The 18362-nt window shown below is 47.8% G+C and overlaps 1 protein-coding gene across 1 annotated transcript in view; it reads left to right on the forward strand.

Annotated features, from left to right (window-relative positions):
* The window catches only part of Fam78b (family with sequence similarity 78 member B), a 75456-nt gene extending 57390 nt beyond the window's left edge, over positions 1 to 18066 (forward strand). The window contains exon 2 of the mRNA XM_075988511.1: positions 17355 to 18066. Coding sequence (XP_075844626.1) covers positions 17355 to 17877 — 523 coding nt within the window. The 3' untranslated portion in view covers positions 17878 to 18066. The remainder of the gene's footprint in view (positions 1 to 17354) is intronic.
* Positions 18067 to 18362: the final 296 nt, after the last annotated feature.

Consider the following 18362-nt stretch of genomic DNA (forward strand, 5'->3'; position numbering starts at 1 on the left):
CACAGGCCCACCCTGATGGTTTCTCTCTAGGATTCCACTGGGATATTAATGTTAGGCTAAGCCCCTCTGCCCCACTCCCTGCACCCCTTTGGCTCCATAAAACATGAGCCCAACACCACACCCAGATGTTCTCTCTACATCCTTCCACATTCCTGTGTGAACTAAGCTCCCTTCGTGATAGCCCTGTCCTGGATTATCTCCACCAGTCAGGGGCTATTGAGAAACAACTCACGTCCTAAAAAATAAATCAATGCTTGCATTTCCTCCAATGCCCAGTCTATACCTGCTAATTTTGTCACTTTCTTTAAAAATATAATAGAAAGTGTGTCCCATGTGACTGCTTGTCTGCCATTCATGGGTCCCTGAGAAGCCTCCAATGATCTTTTATCCTGCCAGGAATTGCTTTGACACACTTCTCTCATGGATCTGTCCTCTGTTAATCTAGCACAGGCTCAGTCTCTTAGAGCCTTCACATGTGAGAAGGGCTAGAAGGATACTATGTTATAGAAAGCCTTCAAATGCCCCCCACCTTGTGAGCCATAGGTCGCAGAGGGTCCAACATGTTAGCTCAGAAAGAGAAGGAAATAAAGGAAACAAAGATGCTCCCTGCCCCTGTGTCCATCTAAAAGCAATGGGAAGAGAAGGCCCTTGAATGATGGTTGGAAATGAGACTTTAAGGCCATCACAGTTTCCCCCTGCAGTTCACAACCACAATCTATGCCCATAGTGAAGATACAACTTGTCCATGTAATCCTACCCATGTGCCTAATACCTGTTCTGGGCAGTTCTCACAAACTGACATGCCCACTTCAGAAAAGTGGATAGAAAGGGAGAGGGGGACATTTGATTCTTTTTATTTACTTATTTATTTATTATGTGTGTGTGCGTGTGTGGTTGTGTGTGTGTGTGTGTGCATATGCTGTGAATCAAACTTAGGACCTCACAGACATGCTAGCCAAGTACTATACCACCAAGCCACTCCCTATCCCAGCCTCTGAATATAATGCATTTAACAGTGTGACCCTTGGTAGGTCAACCATGTGCCAGGAAAGGCCACACATTCAAGAATATGTAATCAGTACCAGTTATACTTAAAGGATTGAAAAAAAGACGCAAGTTGAGTGAGTAAGGAATGGGATGGATTTGGAAAGAACTGGGGAAAAGAATGGAAATCATTAAATACATTGTATGACATTCTCAAAGAACTAATATAAATCAGGAAAAATATAAAACAGGAGAAATGAATGGGTGCTTGTTTACATATTCTATTCAAATGATGCTCTTCCCAGTGCTCCTTTTAAGTAAATGATGTTTGTGTATATTGAATTCTTCCTTCACATACCCTTTCCTGTTACTGAGTTTACAAGCACAATTGAAAGAACATAGATTTGGGAACTCAGAACCTGACCACTTAGTGGTAAGTTACAATATCTCCAAGATCCAAGGCGCTTGTCTGCAAAACAGGATGGTGAAAATTGTTGAAAGGATGAAACAAGCATGGTCCTTCATTCACCAAAAATGTATATTATGGGCTGGCAAAATTGCTCAGTGGTTAAGAGCACATATTGTTTTTATAGAAGACCTGATTTTTATTCTCAGCATCCATACTAGACAACTCACAACTGCCTGTAGCTCCAGTTTCAAGGAGTCAATACCTCTCTGACCTCCATGGACACACTCACAAACATGCATCCATACACGTAAATAAATAATGAAACTTTAAAACGTGTGAGAATAGCATCTCTCTAAGCTATTAATACAGAATAATAGTAGTCCGTCAGCTGTCACCAAGTTTAAAAGAGTATATTTGAAATGGTTGGAACTAAAAGTTGTGGCATATTGCAAAATTTACTCTGAGAAGGTGGTGAGCCCATACCCTTGAGCACCAAGAGTCAGGATTGGAGTTGTCTATAGGCAAAGATGACTTACATTTCAGGCATACAGAGTAACAAGGACAAGAGTCTGTATTCTAGATGACAGGAACAGATTTCAGGAAGTCATAACTAGAGAGTAGACGGAGAATCAAAATGGATCTAAGGTGAAGGGTCTCTAGGACAGAAGAGGCAAGGAAGGACTTTGTGGGGGAGCAGGATGCTGAGAGCCCTAGCCTAGGTGCCTTTGAAGCCCTTGGATTAAAAAAAGGCAACCGGGGGGTGAGTCAGGGCTGTGGTTCAGGCTGCACACTTGCCAGGCCAGGGTAGCTCACTCTCCATGGGACATTTTCCATAGCCTTTCATACTCCACATCAGTGCTTGCCTGGATTGACTCAGATGATAACCACTGATGATAGTAACTAATTAGCTAATTATTTCTGCCTCATATTTATCAAGTATATTACAGGCGGTTTGGACTGATCTCCTTGTGACCCAAGTTCTGGAAAATTCTTTAGAAGAAAGACCTCAAATAGGTCAAGGTACCAACTCTTTTGTTCTGCAGAAAATAGTGATGGCTCCACCGTTCAGACCACAGTGTTCAGGTTCTCTGTGGTCTTAACTCAGCGAAAACCAAGAGAGGCCAATGGAAAGCACAGTAGCTTATAGACACGAGTTCGAGCCTTGTCTGCATCCTTATGAATCCTCAACCTTTCTGAGCTTTGGTTTCTCTTCTGTTAGATTAAGAACATAATAGCTACTTTGTGGACTTCTTGTGAAAGTGGAGAATATTTTATGGAATGTAAAAGTGAATGTTGGGTTTGAGTTCTTTTCTCTTTCATTCAGTCACCAAGTAAGGGGGAAGCATCTCCATAGCAGGAAAGATGGTGGGACCCCAACAGACTTACACTTTGATTGCACCTTCTGGACCACCCAGCCACACAGGCTGAGGCCACCATTTCCCACTCTGCCTATTTTTTCCTTCTTGAACCAACTGTACATTCAGTTAATAGAGAAAGCTCTTTTACCCTCTCTGCCTAAGACACTGTGTGTTGCTCTTGTCTCCTGCTCATTCTACATCAGGGTTTGCTCAGTAGACAGTCAGCCTGTATTCAAATTCTCTGTTGGTCAAGGCTGGGTCCTTTACGTCCCCAAACCTCACTCCGCTATAAACAGACATAATGGGAGTACAGATGCTGTAGGACCTCAGTGAGAGTTCCTCAGGAGCAGCTTGTCGGAAGATGGGTGGACAGACAGTGCCTGTGCAGCGTGAGCTCTTGGTCAACACAGACTGTGGTGATTGTCACAGACATCCTGTCCTTCCAGCTGCCCAGGCCCTTTTGCTGCTGATCCACCCTGATACCTCTGTCCCCAAATAGCTTATGTTGTATTTATGTGATTTCTATAAGTCTTTGCTCTCCAGATAAGGGAGGTTCTCTGTCAGAGCAAGAACACTGTCTCATGAGTCTTGGGGTGCCTCACATACACGGATGCCAAGCGCATTGTAAGGAATCAAGAATCAGTGAGCTGGTGTCAAATGAACCCTCTTTCTGAAGCGCTTTTCTGTATTACTCATTTTGACCGGGCCTATGTTCTCTCCAGTAGAGTTGGTTGTAGCCAAAGAAGGGCTTGGCAACCTTTTGATCTTAAATGACTCTCACTACATTGGCATTGGAGTACTGGCTTCGTGACACCCATTGCCCTGCTGGCTTGCACCTTTCAGCCTGTGCTCATAGCTGAGTAAGGGATTATTTTCAGGGGTGCAGTGTTGCTCTCGGCCTGTCCAGAGTTGCAGGCCCATCTATCAATGAGAAAAGCAGATGGTCTTAGTGGTCTTGTTGGCCTCTGCCTGGAGATATAGAGAAATCACTTCTGGTTGTGTGTACAGGAAGCCTAAAAAGTGGCATGTGTATGTGCTTATGTGTGTGCATGTGTGTGTGTGTGTAGGAGAGTTCTCTATTTTCCAATTCTAATGTGGGCTGAGAATTCATGACCCTAGAGTGGACATTTGAGGGGAACTACAGGACTCTGGGAAGGATGAGAAGGGCTTTATATAACTAACCTGGGTCTGAACTCTTTCATTTTAACCAGCTGCTTCTGCAGTCGGCAATTACCAGCTTCCGGTTTGGCTTTCTGTCCTCCCCTGCCTCTGCTGCTCAGTTTTCTAATTGCTGCTGAGAGAACCAGGGACTTGGTGTGGTTCCTAGACAGCAGGAATGGGATCTAGGGGTCTAGCCGAGGGCTGCCGACTGCAAATGAAAGGAGGCTATTGGCCCTGCACCCCTGTGCTCTGCTGTGAGCAGAGTCCTGTCTCCCCCAGGCAACTCCCTCCTCCTGAGTCCAAGGGGCACTGCCGAAGTTCTTGTCCTCTCAGATAACTGTGATACAGGACCATCCATCCCATACGGATGATGTCTGACCCCTCCATGGAGCCCTCTCCTGCTTCCTGCCTGTTTCTGAGTTCTCAGAAAATGCTAGATGCCCCTCACTTCAGCATCGCTAAGGGCTCCCCACCTGCTGTCTTCTTGGAATCTCATAGCACAGCCGCCTTCAGAACTGTGCCCCGAAGCCTTAAAGGCACACAGCCCACTCTGGGACTTCTTACTATATCTGTCATTCCCTCCGAGCCCCTGCTGCCCTGCCTGCACTACCATGCTGCCCTTCTTCGCTGACCCCATTGCTTCCCCAATGGCCTCTGCCATATTTCCCCCAGAGGAAACAGACAGTAAGCTATAAATGGGTGTGTTTATACTCTACTGTGTAACTAGAAATGGCATTTGGGTGCATGAATCAGAAAAATATGGAGTTCTAAAAGAGACCTAATTTATTTCAGGGTTGAAAGATAGAGGTAGGTGGATCAAGGAAGGTGCCCCAGAGGAAGTGATTCTTAACACGTCAACTCACACTTACCCATGGATTGCTCACTGTTAACCAATTGAGCAGCAGGGAAAGGGTACTTTGGGGCACACACAAAGGCCCTGGGGCAGAGGTTGACTTGAACAAGAACTGTGTGAGAAGCCAACTGCAGGAGAGTGCTGAGAGCATGGGAGAGCGTGAAAGGAGAAGAAGCCAGGGGTGTTGTCGGGAACTAGACTGTGCAGGTCTCTGAGGAACAAATTAAGGGCTTGTGCTGTGCTCTGGTGACAATAAGAAATCTTTCAGGAGACGCACACTGGGAAGGTCACCTGCCCAGCCCAATTTCAGATTAGTCCCTTGTCACTCCCTCTGCCTCCCACCCTAGGGTAACCACGTGCTGTGGGATAAAGCACACAGCCCTCCAGAATCAGGAAGAAAGGAAACTAGAAAGCCCATAAGAAAGAATCAAGTGGTGGGGATGGCCTGTCCACACAGTTGGACACAACTTGATAAAGCCTGAGAATCATATGCATAATCTAACACTCCAATGTGTCACATGGTGCCCTGTAAGAGGACAATACTATTCTGTTTTATCAGCTTAGGACACTGAGGCTGGGTAAAGCCTCAGTGATAAAGTTATATAGCCTAGTAACAGGCCAGAACACAGACCCAGTACTGTTTCCGAAGCCAACACTGTTTCTGCCCCACCCAGCATGGTCTGCACACAGTCCCCAGGGGAGACATAAGTAGAAAAAAGCATCTTGCAGGTGTCCTGGCGTGCTGGTGTGCCTCAAATTCCCTCCGCAGTTTGAGGGGCCCCCACTGAAGGCGCTCCTGATTTCAATATAACATCTAAAGAGTGCGAGGTTCTGGAGACCTGTGTTGCCTGCTGGCTCCCCTGCTGGCTCCCACACTGACACCAGAATCACCAGAGCAGAGATGATCCACCCAAGGACAAAAGCCAGCGCCCTGAGCCTTTGAAGGCGAGCAGAATGGGCTCAGAGAGCCTGCAGCCTGGCTTTTACTAAGAGCTGACTACCTCTGAACCCCAGGGAGTGGAGCGGCAGCACACACTGATGTAGCCTGCTGTGCCTGGCACCCCAGAACCTCCTCTTGTCTTCCTAGCACACCTCCCATCCATCCATTCTCTGTGGTCACTGATACAGAACCTACGCCTGCCAGGAATCAGGTCACGGGCATCTTTGTGTCCCTCTCCACATACCACCTTGGACACATAGAGCTTAAATAATCGCTTGTTAAAGGGCTGAGCCCATCGATCCACAAGCATAGCGGATGGGAGGACGCGAATAAATAATGCAGCTCGTAGAAACGGAAAGCTGTGTCAGTCACGTGGGGGTCTCCCTCGTGGATCTGAGTCTCAGCTCTGACACAGCTGAGCCAGTGGACCAAAGTCACCTGTCGCCCCTCCACCCAAGCTACAGCATTTGCAAGACAAGGCTAGCTTTGCCCCCACCCACCAGAACTGTGGAGCACCAAGTAAGCCGCCAGCATGGCGCAATGGGTGAAGGATGGTGGGCTTAAGGAACGCTAGTTTCCCTCCCTGGGGGCTTTGCAAACGCATGAATGAGGATACTGCCACAGTGACTTAACTCCAGCTGTCATCCTAGACATCACGCAAGCTCTCTCAGGCCCGGTTTCCTCCTTCGCAAGATGGGGGTGGCACTAGAGTAGCCACCCAGGGTGTCACAGTAGATTAAATGAGAGGAGCAAGTCCCTGAGCCATCTGCATCTGCAATAGCTGCCAGGGCCTCCCATCTAAATTCCCTGCCTGTGTGTCAGGGTGGCCCCCCAGCCTCTGCCCACTGTAACCATGTACCCACTCTGGGTGCTGATGGGACACTACCATGGTTCTGTCATCAGGGCACGCACAGATGTGAGCCCCCTGGTAGTTCCTGCCCAGGCTGAGCTGCAGCTGGTGGCCCCTCACTCACATCTGTGGCCCTGCCCAGCAGACAGCGAAGTGCTACATGCTGCGAACACCAAGTGGAAAGCTAATGAAAACAATAGAGCCTGGTTTTCAAATCTCTGCCATTAGACCTCCATCCTTCTGTTTCCCCATGCCTGCCTTGCTCTGAAGTACGGCATGCCTGAGCCTGGCCCCTCCCTCCATCCTCCCTTCCCTCCTGGGTACCAATCGGCCTGGAACTGAAACACCTTCCACCCTCCCACCTTTGGTACCACACAGGAAATGTTCCCAGGAGCACTGGCCTCCCCTGGGAACATGCCTCAGCTCTAACACTTCCTGTGAAGGTGAATCAGTGCTTCGGGGATGGTGGGGAAAGATAAGGTTAGAGGGCCCAGGCCTGGAGTGGCTGTGACAGCCTTTGATACTGACCGAAGAGTGTGTCTAGGGGGCTGCTGAGTCTGGGTCAGGCCACTCCCATCTCTGCCGCATCCTTACTTTGTGACATCGTTGAGCAGATTTTCCTGAGCTTCAGCTCCCTTATAAAGAAAACATAGCAACATGCCTGCTGTAAAGTTGCTGTGTGGACCATTTGGATGCGTGGCACATGGTAGCCTCCAGTAGATATCAGTAGTGGCAATATCGTAATACCTGACTTTTGAGGGTTCTGCCCTCTATCTGCCCTGATGATCTCAACTTAGTAACCACAGATATTTAGCTCTGTGGTTCCCTCAGCCTTGTTCTTGTGCCAGTAAACAGATTTCTCTGACTTTGACTTCATTTCTTGGCTTCCAGACATTGGAAGTCTGCTAGACCACTGAGGCCAAGGAGCCTCAGCCTAAACTCCTTGACCCCAAGGTCCGCAGATCTTGGCCCTCCTCAGGGCCATCCTTGACTTGGGGACCAAGAACTAGAGTTTGCCAGGCTCTGTTCTGGCCCACCAGACTTTTTGCTCATCCTTTCCCCATTCTGTTTGCCCGAAAACAAATGTCTCTTGATGGAGCCTGACCCACTTTGTCCTTTCCATAAGGGGGGTGGCAAGGACACGAGGGGGGCATCACCTCTCTTCCCCATGGTATAGAGCAGCCAGGCGATCTGTGAGCCTCCTGTGGCTATGATCAGAGAAGCTTGGTTTAAGCACGGAGACAGTGAGCATGGCCGAGTAGTGGTCACTTCTCCCTGGGTCACTGATGGCCACTGAAGCAGGAGAAGGGTGAAAACTCTGTCCTGTTCTAGTGGTGTCCCTGCCCCCTACTGCCACCTGGGGGGCCAGGAAACTGCTCTGCTTTGTTTATTCAGTGCATAAATGTCTAATGGCTCCCTTTGCATCTGGAGATCTGACAACTGTGTCTTCATCAATACGTTCTTGGCTTTGAAGATTTGTTCTTCTTAATCAGTTGGGGGAAATCACAAGTACTTCTGGTCCAGCTAATCTGAAGAAACACATCCTGACCTCAGCTTTTAAAGCTAACGCAGTTTAGATCCAGGTGTCAAGGCTTGACAGAGTGGCTCTCCTTCCCCTAAGGGCTGCTCAGAGCCCACCTCTAACCATTCTCGCTGTGTTCATTGTCACCAACAGATGATTGGGACCATTGCATTCAACCACAAAACCCTAGCCATACCTTTATAAAGAGTTCCACAGCAAATGCTCTATGCTTAAGCAGGCAGTGAGATTGCAGACCCAGACTGTGTCAGCAAAGTACAGCAGGGTAAATGGGAAGACCCCGCAATGTCCACATCTAAGGACCCGCCAAAGGATTTCATACCAGGAATCCCACGTGGATGTTGTAAAAGCAAATAAATGAGCCGCATCTCCTCCCAGTTAGTGACCAAGTACCAAAAGTAGGGGGTGGGAATTCAAGTAAGTTGAGTGTCATAGTTAAGAGCTATGGATCCCTAGATTATATCAGGGACTCTAGGAGAAGCTTGACTTTCAGGGATCCGGATAGTACACAGGCAGAAGTGGTACCTCCATCCAACATCTGGCACTTAGAGAAATTCATCAGAACTCAGGCCACAACATCATCTCAGCTGCAGACGGTCCAGAAAACTTTGAAGGGACAAGGGACTAGAAGCCTGGAGAGGACAGTCATTAGACACCTGGGCCCAGGGATGTCCCCTGGACCCCAGAGGCCCTGGAGCCCAGGAGAGCCAGTTGTGTGGAATCTTGTTATAAGATGGACAGCTTATCTCTTGGGGACAGACACCACATGTCTTTATTGGAAGTCACAACGCCTGTTGTGGTCCTCAGAACCCACCTCTGTCAGCACAATGACCAAAGTCTTGCATCAAAGTACAGAGGTGCTAACCCAGGACTTACCCATTAGGGTGTGTATTCTGCCCCCTTGGATGTGAGGGAAAATTCAGAGTGAAAGAGCTTACCAGGGAGTCCGAGCTCAGGAGTCTCTAGAAGGAAATGAACGACAGCCTCTGAGCATACCTCGGTTTTAGGAGAGTAACCTTTCCCCTGTGAGGTGTTTGTAGTGTGAGTGAGGGCAAGCGTGTGTGTATATTTGTGTGTGTGTGTCTTCTAAATTGTCTGTGTCACTCACAAAGTTGAACATAGTGTTGGAACAAAGTTAAGTGCTCACCAAAACCTTGTGAAAAGAATTTGAAAGAAATGTGTTGTCTTCTTATTCCATGACTGGGCCGTTTCTCTTTTTCAGCGTCCCCACTGAATAATAAATAAGGTGAGGCTGTTTACCCTCCTTCCACCTCCCCCAGAGGAAAGTGAAATACTCCAATTCTGTCTGCATGAGGGGAAGAGAGTTCCTTTCAGGGGCTCTCAGGCACAGTTAGTCGACACTGATTTAAAAAGAACAACATACATATTCGTACCCACTTGTCAAGCACCTGTGATGCGCCAGCCATGGCCTCCTCTTGGCTCACACGGCACCAATGCATGAACAGTGCTTCACTTCTTTGAAAGAGCATCAGGACCATGGTCGTCACCCCATGGGCTCAGAGCTTCTTGAGGACTGGGGAAGAACCACTCCTTGTCAACCATTAAGCTTTGTGCGTGTTAAGGGACCATGTTAAGTGACCAAAAGGGCTTGTTGTGTGGCCTGTGGGCATGGTCCTTGTAAGAGACACAGGCTGGGTCTCAGAATTGCCCTGCAGGCATGACTAAGCACCCTTCCATGAGCAAGGCTGCCAGTTTGTGCAGCTGATGGGAAGAAAGGGCGCTCTGCTCCAAGAAGCTTAGCACTGAAATCAGAGGCAAACCATCCTTAGACGTGACCCAGAAAACTGGCCTCCAATCCGAGATGGCAGGGCTGTCAAACAGAGAAGTCAGCAGAGACCGTTGAGTCCCAGGTGGGCTAGAGGACTCCACATTCTAAAGAATAAACGCGTCCGGAGGTGTGGTGCTAGAGAAAGTCAATAGAACCGAGCATGAGGGTGGAAATGAGAGAAGCCTCCACTTAAACATGAGGCCTCTGCCAGGACTGTGGAATCTTGGAAAACATGGGAAATTTTCTTTTCTGCCATAGAAGGGGGGGAAAAATGTCTGCCTGTGTGCCAAAGAGAAGCGGATGTGGTCAGAAAGGAAGGAGGCAGAACAGGCGGTGGGCGGGTGGTGTTTACGGGCTTCTCGGAGTCTGACATAAACAATGCAGAATGAGGAAAATCCTAATTTTAAAACTTACTCTGCAATCATGGTGCAAACCATTCGAGAACTGGGACATGGGCCAGGGCCAGGGCCAGGGCTGGGAATTGGTGGCTGAGAAGTTGAATGGCTGCTCAGAGGCAGAGGGATTTGTGACTCATTGGAGACACACAGTGCCTTGGCTGGGTGGTTGCCCTCGCTCCCCCCCCACCTCAGCCCCCTTCGCCACAGCCCTGAGCCAAGCCCTCACCTGCTCCATACCTCTCTTTTCTTCAGTAGCCTGACAAGGACTAAGGCCAGATCCTGTCAGGGTGGAGTTTGGAGCGAGCGGTGCTACAGAACCAGAGATGACAAAGAGCCTGAGACTCCTGGGTGGGAAGCGCGGTGCTGTCTTCAACACCCTGTGTAGGAAAGTTTAGTCCTCAGAGTGGGTGCCATTCTCTTCCACAGAATGATCGCTCCTTAGGCTGCATCAGCAAAGGTTAAGGGCGAAGGTCTGAGCCCCCTCACTACCCACCTCGCCCCGTCTAAGTGCAGCATAGTTGCCTCAGCAGCTGGTAACCCTTTAAAGACCAGGCTCCACGCAGTGGTTAGACAACTGTACCAGTAGTGAGGATGTTGCAGTCAGCTGTGAGGGGGTGACATTGTCAGAACTGATCTCAGCCTCACAGGGAGAACAGGATGGTGGCGTCCCTCTGCTCTGCCTGTATTAACCCTTGAAGTTGGTCAGTTACCTAAGGAAGCTTAGGTAAACCTGGGTAGCCAGGAAAAATGCCCGGTGAGGAGGACGAGAGAATGTCTCGGTATTTGATGCTGATGTGGCCACACCAGTGCACATCAGTCACGGTCGTCCATGACTACTACACCCAAGAGTCTGGGGCCATTGAGCACCGGAGAGGCCCTGTGAGAAAGCGGGGAATTTAGAATCAGACCTCTGTTTGCCATCTAGTTCTGACCCTCCCTAGCTGGATACTGAACAAGTTTCCTGTCCAGCCCTGCTACCCAGCCCCCACCTCCTCAGTGGTTTCCCCAGGATTAGGAGTGGAGAGTGGTCCTTCTCGGAGAAGCTGCTCGGTCCAGGCCCTTGTTCACACTGGGGACACTGGCCAGGTCAGAGTGTGCTCAGGGACAGCTCATTTGAGGGAAATGTTTAGTGTGAGCTGTGGGGTTGAGATCTGCTTCTTCTAAAAGAGAGACGGAAAGCGTGAAGGTTGCCATAATCGATGTTTTCATTATTAGGCCCATTGGCGGGCGCGTTAGCTGGGAGCTTTGGGTCAATGGCTGATTGTTTAAAATGAAAACACTGTTTATCACAGTGAAGAGAAAGGTCGTGGGAGAAAGCGAGGAGTGAGATATAACTAATACAGGCATAGAATGGTGTACTTTACAAAGTGTTCGCGCATACGCCAACACTCTGTCCTATTCTTACGATAACTCTCAGACGAAGGGATTACCAGGAGCTTTTTTTTCTTCCCATTTTACACATGAGGAGCCTGAGGCTGAAGGAATGATTTGCCTGAGGTCCGCAAGATCCTAAGAAACCATAAAGAGATGGAAAGGAAAGAACAAATGATGGAGCTTTCCAAAGTTTAACTGTTAAGAGGTGTGGCAAGACCTGCAGAGAACCCTGGGAGAGAGGAGTAAGCTAGGGATGAACCAAGAGTGTCATAGATACGCCATGTCCCTGCCACTGCATTCTGAGCAAAGGACACAGCAAGCTTGGCCCTGTCTCGCTCTTCTGTGGAGAAGTTGGGAGGTTTAAATCCTAAAACCCCATTATGGTTGAGCTCAAAGATGAGGATAAGATGTCAAAGACAGACCACAAGCGTGTTCCTTCTATAAACACTATAGACATATGCAGTCTCGGCTCATCTGACTGACACTTTGGGTTTGTCTCCCTTCTTGTGTCTGTACTACGTGATTGGCCCCAAAGCTGAGAGGATCTGCCTCAGTAGTTAGTGGCTTTGTGATGTACCCCTCCCTTACCTTCAGCCTGGGTGAAGGCTCCTTATAGATTCTGTAAGCCAGGCTCAGTGATAGAGTGCTTGTATAACCTGAGCACTTGGGGCAGGAGGATCCACAGTTGAGGGATATCCATAGATCATACACAGCATGATCTTGTCTAGCCTGGACTGCATGAGACCCTGTCTCAAAATAAAATAGATAGATAGATAGATAGATAGATAGATAGATAGATAGATAGATAGATAGATAGATAGATGATAGATAGATAGATAATCAATAGATATTACCTACCGCTTTGCAAATGTTCCTACTCATCCCAACTCTCTCTCCCTCCAACACGCAAATTCTCCTTTGAGGAACCTGACCACCCCTGGCACAGCAGCCTCCAGTGCAAGTCCCTTCGCTGCTCGGATGAAGTCTGAATGCCAAAGCCCATTATTCAAGACACCCATCTAGCCGAGGCCACCCTAGCCACCGCTCCATTCTCACTCTTTCCTCCGTTCACTTCCCCAAGTTGTCCCTTCTGTTTCCTGGACATTCTGTTGCATGCTTGATGTTACCCTGGCCTTTGATGAAACCTCCCAGCTGAGAAGGCTTGACTTTAGCTCCGGTAACCCATTCCCTCTGCAGAGCCTCCCCAGCTCTTCTGCCTTTGTGGATCTCTACACATCCGGAGCCGGTCGCACTCGGGAGTTTTGCTACTCATTTTCATATGTTTGCTGTGTGCTGGCAAAAATAGTCTCTGAAATACATTCATGCTTACTAATTCACTCATTTCAAGTGTGGCTCGCCTCCCCCGAAGACAAATAACGTTCAGTGCAAGGTGTGCAGCTATCCTAATAATAGATTCTAGATGAATAATAGATGTTGGGGTTTTAGAAGCGAGCAAGTATCTAAAGTGTAGAGCTGTGATAAAAGATTCTGTCGTGCGCAAGTTCTATCAAGCCCCACACATGAAGGCATGAAAATGATCCAAATACAATATTTAATCCTTTGAGAAATATTAAGGTTTTAGAATATATTTTATTAATTCTTTGAGATGCATACAATGTATTCTGATTATATTCACCTTTTCTACTCCCTCCCAGACCTAATTCCTCCCAGGTTCAGCCCTCGCTCCCCATTCTTCCTCCTAAGTTCATATTGTCTGTCTGTCTGGGGTGGGGCGGTGTTTAACAGACTGAATCTTGTTTGTGGTGCTCATACAATCACGGATGTGGATCCATCCAAGAAATAGTAAGTTTTAGTTGCATGCCAGCTATGTGCTAGGTGCGGATTCAAAAGTAAGTCACAGTTCCCAGGAAACTGACGTCTAATGAAGAAAGAGACATAAAAACTAAAAGTTAAGATGTAATCTGGCACCTGTCAATGGTGGGAATCCTGCTCCTCCTGTAGGGGAGTGGCTCATGATGAGTTCCAGCGGGCGAGTGGATAGATACAGGGGATTTTTATTAGGAGGAAGACCAGTGTGAGCAAAGGGTGCGGCAGGAGCTAAGGAGTGAAGGAGAAAAACAGCAGTGTACGTGGGATCAGAGAGGACAGGTCACGTTGAGCCAGATCTGTGCCGGTAAGGAACTCAGATTTTATCCTATGAGTGACCCAGTGATTTTCATGTAAAAGAGTCATAGAAACATTTTATGTATAGAGCAAACAAGTTTGAGAACTTATGTGATGAAGTGGCGGTGGGCGGGGGGGGGGGGGAATCAGCATTGAACACAGTTAGTGGGGCACGACAGTAGACCGTTTAGGAGAGATGCTAAAGGCTTGCATTATATGAAAGCTGTGAGCAGTAGACAGAGAAAAGGAAGTAAATCCACACAAGACTTGTGTGGCAAAAGTCACAAGATGCTGAGTGGCAGCGGTGGTGGTCTCTGTGAGGGGTGGGAAGGTCAAATACAGCCCTCACTTCTGACCTGAAAGGTTGGATGTAGCAGAGAGGGGAAGGTCCAGCTCTGAGGTGGTGATGGGGAGTTCTGTTTGGACCACGCGGGATCTGACGTGCTTCAGCATCCTGATCACACACATCCTCTAAACACCCACCAAGGGACTCCAGGCGACCACTGTTGAAACTTAAAAAGGACCTCTGGGAAAACCATTGCCATCTCCATCTTCTACATAAACCAGTTATGCATTTTATAGGCCAAGCTCTTTCAAGCCGCTGTCTGGGAATAAATATCTAATTTTCATATAAGAAATAAAAATGCAATAATTTTCTGATAGAAAGCCATTCTCCTTCACTAGGTTTTACTCTTGATGAGTTTGGTTATTTCCTAAGTTAAGCCACCCTCCATGATGGAGGTAGATATTGGCTCCATGGGGCTGTAAGAAAGATCCACTTTGAGCTTTAGCAACTGTAAGACAGGAGCAAAATGAGACAGAAGTGTAGCCTGCTAAGGTCACAAGCCCAAGCCTATGCTCTGCCAGATACATTCTTGCTGGGGTGTGGTGGTGAAGAAGCTCAGGATATGCATGCATTCCAGAGCATCCTATGAGGCCACTCTCTTCCTTCTTTTCTGAGACAGGCACACTTGTGCTCCTCATTACACCATCTCCGTTTGTGAGAAAACCTGGAACCAAACTAAATTTGATTATCTTCCAACCTGGCTGTCTTCGAGAGTGTGGTCTCAGGTCTCTGCCCTTGGCTCTGGGCAGGGAGATAAAGGCAAAATGTAAATTGTAACTCCATCATAGCCAAAGGAATTGGATTGACCATCAGGGTACACAGTCCCGAAAAGGTCAGCATTGTAGTGGAATAAGAAGCACATCCACTGGAAACAGAGTTCTCCAGACTGGACACAGCACAGTTGGCTGTGAGAAGGGCAGGGAGCAAGCCTGATCTGGCACTGCTGGGAATGCCTGTCCCCCAGCCACTCAGAAAGTGTTCACAATGACTACTAAGAAAAATAAAAACTGAGGTTTGTAAATAATATCTAGTGATGACATTGTCTTGGCCCCTTAGTTGGGGCACAATGACTCCAATGTTGTCATTACATGAACCCAGCAAGCAGATTAGCCAGTTGGTTCTCTACCATGCTAACTCATGCATAATTATATTACACTCAAACAACACACTCATTTCTGTACAGTAAAATGTGAATATATAAATATATATACCACTGTATTTAGGAATATATATGTGTGTGACAACAGTTGGTTTTAAAAAGAGTTCATGAATTTCAAAGAGAGCCAGGAGAGGAATATATATTAGAAGTGCCCCCAGGCATGGTGGTGAACACTCTTAATCCCAGGAGGCAGAAGCACACAGATCTCTGAGTTCAAAGCCAACCTGGTCTACATAGCAAGTTCAGAGACAGCTAGGGCTATATGGGGAGACCCTGTCTCAAAAAGGAAGGAAAGAAAGAAGGAAGGAAAGGAGGGAGGGAGGGAGGGAGCAAGAGAGGGAGGGTAGCCTGGGAGCTACAGATAGATCTGGGGGCTCCGCCTGGCACAGCACACCAGCGTGCACAGTAAGATGAGCTCTCTTCGACTTTGTATCAGGTCAGTTTCTGTCACTTAGCTTCTGCCAACCATAATACACTACAATTATTCTCAACAGTCATCGAGGGCATGAAGACAAGAGAAAAGCCTCTTGCAGCTGCGGGCTCACCTCCTCCCCAGGCGGTCCAGCCTTCCCTTCACTTATACTGGGGTGACTGGCATAGAAAGTACCGTGGGGGTAGCCAGAAGCAGCAGTGTTTCCATGTTCCCTAGTAGGGGATGCTGAGACATCATCAGTGTCAGCTTGAGCAAGTAACTCCCTTTTCTACCATTTGGGTAAGCCCTGCCAGATCTTCTGTCATCTCTGGAGAGGAAGAACTGTATATCAAACAAGGCCATCACCTCTTAGCTAATAAATGGAAAGCTCACCATTCTTTAATTATTGACTTATAAGCATTATTGCCAAGCATTGCTGTCGTTCCTGGTTCCGGGGGTGGAAATACGTAGAATGTCACTATTAGGGTCCAGTCAAATGCCCCATGACTGTGCTAGGGGCTGTTAGTTAGATCATTGTACAGCATAGGTTCCCTTTACCATGGGTACTTGGAAGTAGTATGATACAATGATCAAAATCACAGACTCCAGAGTAAAACAATTTAACCTCTTAGAGTCTGTAGAATCTATAGGACACGATATATACCAATGCTTTTAAGCCTCTACCCTCTCTTGGAGAAAAAAAAAGACAGAAAGAAAAGAAAATCCAGGTACGGTGTGGAATCTTTTGAACATAAACTGTGATAACAGAGTACATAACACCGTGGTTGGGATGAGGTAGGTGCTCTGTAACTATCAGTCATGATCATTATGATTATCATTGATATACACAACATACCCTGGGAGGAGGTACGTGGGCTAAGAATGGCCACATGTGCTCCTCTGTCATTCTGTGTAAGGACGGGAAATGGACAGGTACTCAGAATGCCAAGGTCACACTCATGGCGATGAAGATTCCAGCCAGGACACTAAGCCCAGGGGAGAGCGGCAGGTGAGCTGCCAACCATAGCGGTTCCCGCAAAGCATGCTAGCTTTAGGGGGAAAGTAGCCAGTGCTCCATCACGGCTTTTCTTTGTCCTGTTTTCTGAGTGCTGGTTTGGTTTCATGGTAGAATTTAAAGATGCTCTGTTGAATAGATACTCTACTACTGTGGCTTTTCTAAGAAATTAATATAATGTTGACCCTCACCTCTTTTACCCCTCCTTTCTTCTCCTTCTGTTTCATCCTTTCAAGTTAAATTTTGTATCACCTGTTCTGGGTGTCAAACCTTATTCAAACACATTCTCCCCATGAATGTGCATCCTGTCATGGGTGACCTCTGCACGGCTCATCTCAACCATCCCAATGAGCAGATAACTATTGGTGGTCTCATTGATGTTCCTTTGGGCTTTTCCATTGGGTCAGCTAGGCTTTTATTTAACTTACTTTGGAACCGCGTTTTATTTTTAATTTCAATTTGATTGGTTTTTTTTCTCATTTAATCCTGATACAGCCCAGCATGGAACTTTATGGCCTAAATTCCCCCTCCCGATTTCCCATTTTGCCCAATTTGTCTGTGTTAGTAAAGTGGTGGGCACCTGTCCAACTTTAAAAAAAAATTCATTCATCCTCTTCTTGTGTGTCCCTTTTGCTTTGCCAGGTCAAGCTGGGAACTGCCTGATCTGAGGGAAGGGAGAGTAAAAGCCATCAGTGATTCAGACGGGGTGAGCTACCCCTGGTACGGGAACACCACAGAGACTGTGACCCTGGTTGGCCCCACCAACAAGATCTCCAGGTTCTCCGTCAGCATGAATGATAACTTTTACCCCAGCGTGACATGGGCAGTGCCAGTGAGTGACAGCAACGTGCCACTTCTCACCAGGATCAAGAGGGACCAAAGTTTTACCACCTGGCTGGTAGCCATGAACACCACCACCAAGGAGAAGATCATTCTGCAGACCATCAAGTGGAGAATGAGAGTGGACATTGAAGTGGACCCTCTTCAGCTGTTGGGGCAACGGGCCCGGCTAGTGGGCAGGACTCAGCAGGAGCAGCCCCGGGTTCTGAGCCGGATGGAACCCATCCCCCCTAACGCACTCGTGAAGCCCAATGCCAATGATGCCCAGGTCCTCATGTGGAGGCCCAAGCGGGGGCCGCCCCTGGTGGTGATACCTCCTAAGTAGAAGCGGACTGCCCAGCTGTGTGTTGCCAGGGGTGGCAGGAGCCAAACTGAGTTTCTGAGCCAAAGCAGACCTCTTGGTTTGCCAGCCTCTGCAGCTGCTTGTGAAGAGTCCAGCTGCTCCTCGGGTGGTAGAACCATAACCCTTAGGAAAAGCCCCTTCCTCTTAGGAATAAAGAAATCACTGATTTGACAGACTTGCTGTGATTACCATGCAAGTAGCCATATTTTGCAGCTGACCGGGATGATTCTTTTATTTGAACTATTGACCATTTCTTTCCTGTGAGATGCAGGGGAGGTAAATGAAACTAAACAGTGCCTGTGGCGGATGCTGCTTCCCAACCAATTAGAAGCGCGCGTGGAAACATCCACACCAGGTGTTCGTAAGACAGTCCCCCGTGTGTGACTGGAGGGTGTTGGGGAGTTGGGTGAAAGATACTGGGTGATGGGGAGAGAGAAGAAGTTGTTGCTACAGATTAATATCAAATA

The sequence above is a fragment of the Microtus pennsylvanicus genome, chromosome 10 (assembly GCF_037038515.1).
Source record: "Microtus pennsylvanicus isolate mMicPen1 chromosome 10, mMicPen1.hap1, whole genome shotgun sequence".
NCBI classification, from domain to species: Eukaryota; Metazoa; Chordata; class Mammalia; order Rodentia; family Cricetidae; genus Microtus; species Microtus pennsylvanicus.